This window comes from Gekko japonicus, unplaced genomic scaffold (genome assembly GCF_001447785.1).
Source record: "Gekko japonicus isolate JY-2015 unplaced genomic scaffold, Gekko_japonicus_V1.1 scaffold1903, whole genome shotgun sequence".
Classification (NCBI taxonomy): domain Eukaryota; kingdom Metazoa; phylum Chordata; class Lepidosauria; order Squamata; family Gekkonidae; genus Gekko; species Gekko japonicus.
Window position 1 is genome coordinate 268,572 of NW_015166477.1, and position 3,447 is coordinate 272,018.

General features: G+C 46.5%; 1 protein-coding gene across 1 annotated transcript in view; it reads left to right on the forward strand.

The window, feature by feature from the left end:
- Positions 1 to 769: 769 nt before the first annotated feature.
- Positions 770 to 3,447, forward strand: part of VANGL2 (VANGL planar cell polarity protein 2) — a 17,836-nt gene continuing 15,158 nt past the window's right edge. The window contains exons 1-3 of the mRNA XM_015412119.1: positions 770 to 773; positions 1,852 to 2,104; positions 3,120 to 3,240. Of these exons, the coding sequence (XP_015267605.1) occupies positions 770 to 773; positions 1,852 to 2,104; positions 3,120 to 3,240 (378 nt within the window). The remainder of the gene's footprint in view (positions 774 to 1,851; positions 2,105 to 3,119; positions 3,241 to 3,447) is intronic.

Here is a 3,447-nt window from a genome sequence, read left to right on the forward strand (position 1 = left end):
CTCTTTCTCTCTCTCTCTCTCTCTCTTTCTCTCTCTCTCTCTTTCTCTCTCTCTCTCTCTCTCTTTCTCTCTCTCTCTCTCTTTCTCTCTCTCTTTCTCTCTTTCTTTCTTTCTTTCTTTCTTTCTTTTCTTTCTTTTCTTTCTTTCGAGATCTGGTCTCTTTATTAAACTCGTGATGAATCAACTGAGATTTCTTTAGTTGGTTGTCCTCATTTATACCATCCTTGCACTGTGCCATTTCAAAATGCAGGTGTGCGTGTGTGTGGAATCGTGTGAATAAATATTCCCCTCCACCCCCAACAAACATACCTCCCTGTAATGTGGAAAGCCACCATGTCAGGGAGAGGACTCCTAACTTAGCCCTCTTTTCTTGCTGAGCTTAGTTTGGATGCTTTGGGGAGTGGGGGGAGGGGGTAGCTTTGCATTTACAAGGTCCCGTATTCAATCCTTGGCATCTCAGGTCAAAGTATCCCTGGTAACAGTTGCTGGGAAAGGTCATTGTCTGCCACAGACCCTGGAGAACTGTTGCTGCCGCCATTCAGAGGAAGCAGAACCGAGCTAGACGTACGGATGGTCTGACTCAGGATATATAGCCGCTTCATATGTTGTTTCCTATATACAAGATAATTTTCTAATGCAATACATCCATCAAACATGCCATCTTTTCCTCTTGCCCTCCCACCCCCCACGGTGCATTTTGTAATAGTACGGTCCCTGATTTGGAGGGGTGGGGTCTTGCTTAATTCACGGTGTGCAGTGAAAGATTAAGATGGGTAACCATGTTTGTCTTTAGCAGTAGAAAAGCACAACAGTCCAGTAGCACCTTAATGACTAACAAAATTTGTGGCAGGGTATGAAGAAGAAGAAGAGATTGGATTTATACCCTGCCCTTCACTTGGAGTCTCAGAGCGGCTTACAAACTCCTTTGCCTTCCCCTCCCCACAACAGACACCCTGTGAGGTGGGTGGGGCAGAGAGAACTCTGACAGAAACTGCTCTTTTTCAAGGACAGCTGTGCCAGAGCTTGTGACTGACCCAAGGTCACATCAGCAGCTGCATGTGGAGGAGTGGGGAATCAAACCTGGTTCTCCCAGATTAGAGTCCGCGCACTTAACCACTACACCAAACTGGCTCTGGTTTTGTGCGTCACTGCTCACTTTTGCAGATACCGCTAGAAGTGAGCAGGAATTCACAAACACTCATCCCTTGCTACAAATTTTGTTAAACTTTAAAATGCTACTGGGCTCTTGCTGTTTTCTGCTGCTACGGACTAACACGGCTACCCTCAGATACCGCTAGAAGTGAGCAGGAACTCAAACGCTCATCCCTTGCTACAAATTTTGTTAATCTTTAAAATTCTACTGGGCTCTTGCTGTTTTCTGCTGCTACGGACTAACACGGCTACCCATCTTGATCTCTCTCCGTGGAAGGCACCACGTTTAGCCATCAGAATGGAAATCCATCAGCCTTGTGAAGAAACTTGCACAGGTACAAACAGACATCGTCTTTCTCATCAAATGCAGAAGACTTTACAATCGAGACCTAGGTTTCCTGTCTCATTACCAGTGCTGATTTCTCAATGCCTACTACCCCTCTACATATCACACCTGATCCAATCACACCTGCTGTTGTCATTCAGCATCTGAAATCACTCCATTCTCCCAAGGTATAAGGACAGACGAACTCACATTCTAGCTGTATCTGAAGAAGTGAGCAGTGACTCACGAAAGCTCATACTCCGCCACAAATTTTGCTAGGTGCTACTGGACTCTTTCTCTTGTCTGCTGGTGTACAGTGAGTTTGGTTAAATGTTTCCCATCTCTGTATGTAGGTACCCCTTTTTTCTTCTGAGACGAGCCCAACCAGCCGATCAAAATAGAGTCCCTCAAGGTGAAAGTTGACTTCCTGAAGGTGCCCCTCGGCCTGAAGAAGCCCACTCTGAAGGAGGCAGCGGCTGCCTTGGCAGCCGTCCCAGGGCCTGGGAGACCCAAGTCCATCAACGTGGACCGCTACAAGGCTCGGCGTTCTGACAACATGGACAACGAGTCGCAGTACTCGGGGTACTCCTACAAGTCGGGTCACTCGCGCAGCTCCCGGAAGCACAGGTGAGCACAAGGTCAGGGTGGATGTGCAGGGATTTCTCTTCGGGTAGGGGATGTGTCACTCTTCTGCTTCAAAATATGACTTCCCAAATTTTCGTCCCCTTCACTTTCATCTTTGTTGACGTTTCCTGTCAAAACTTTTTTTATTTTGGATATAACAACACATTCAACATTACATTACAATTCTTTTATCACATATCCCTTTCTATTAACTCCTCCCCCCCCTTTGGTGGCTTCCCGCAATGCTCTTCCCCCCTTTCCCCGTTTGTATTTCTATCTTTACTCTCCCCTTATCCTCTTAAACTTCAAGGTAACAATATCTTAATCTAAACATTCCAAACCTCTATATCTTTCAGCCCTTAAAAATTATCAAAACAAAGTAAATTATGTTTTACATCCCAATTTTTTTCTAGATATTCTTTAAAGTCTTTCCATTGTTCAGAAAATTCTTGATCTTCCTTGTTATTAAGTTTCTTCGTTAATTTGTCCATTTCAGCCATATGTAACACTTTCTGTATCCATTCCCATTTTTCTGGTATTCTATCCAACTTTGTTGACGTTTCCTAATCGGTGTCTTTGACAGTCCAATAGAAATAATATTTTTATCTTGCCTTCCCCAGACAGCTGAAGGCATCTTATGAACAGTATACTTCTCATACGTTGTTACAAAATTTACAGTGATGAAAGTGAAAAATCCAGCTTTTGGTGTTTGCAGAATGCTTCAAAAGTTATTTACTGATTGGTTTTAGACTTATCTGTTACTGCTAGAGGCTTCACTGTCTTTTGCCTCAGAACTGAGTGGGGATAGAGGACGGGGGACAGGTTCTTTTTCTACAAGCCATGAAAAACAGCAGAAAGGTGCAGGGCTCTTATCGTGGGGCTGAGGCAGGATGGCAGCGGGGTGGCCTGATTAAGATCCTCTCCTGACTCGAAGTGAGCCGCTGAGTGCTGAATCGGGAGCCAACAAGCCCATAACTCCCAGCGTGCGCTACTTTCTTCCTCTGTTTCCCCAACCCAGAGATCGGCGGGAGCGGCACCGCTCCAAAAGCCGAGATGGGAGCCGAGGGGACAAGTCGGTGACCATCCAGGCCCCTGGGGAGCCTTTGCTGGACAACGAGTCGACTCGAAACAGCAGAAAGGTGCAGGGCTCTTATCGTGGGGCTGAGGCAGGATGGCAGCAGGGTGGCCTGATTAGGATCCTTTCCTGACTCGAAGTGAGCTGCTGAGTGCTGAATCGGGAGCTAGCAAGCCCATAACTTCCAGCGTGCGCTACTTTCTTCCTCTGTTTCCCCAACCCAGAGATCGGCGGGGGCGGGGCCCGCCCCAAAAACCCGATGGGAGTCGCA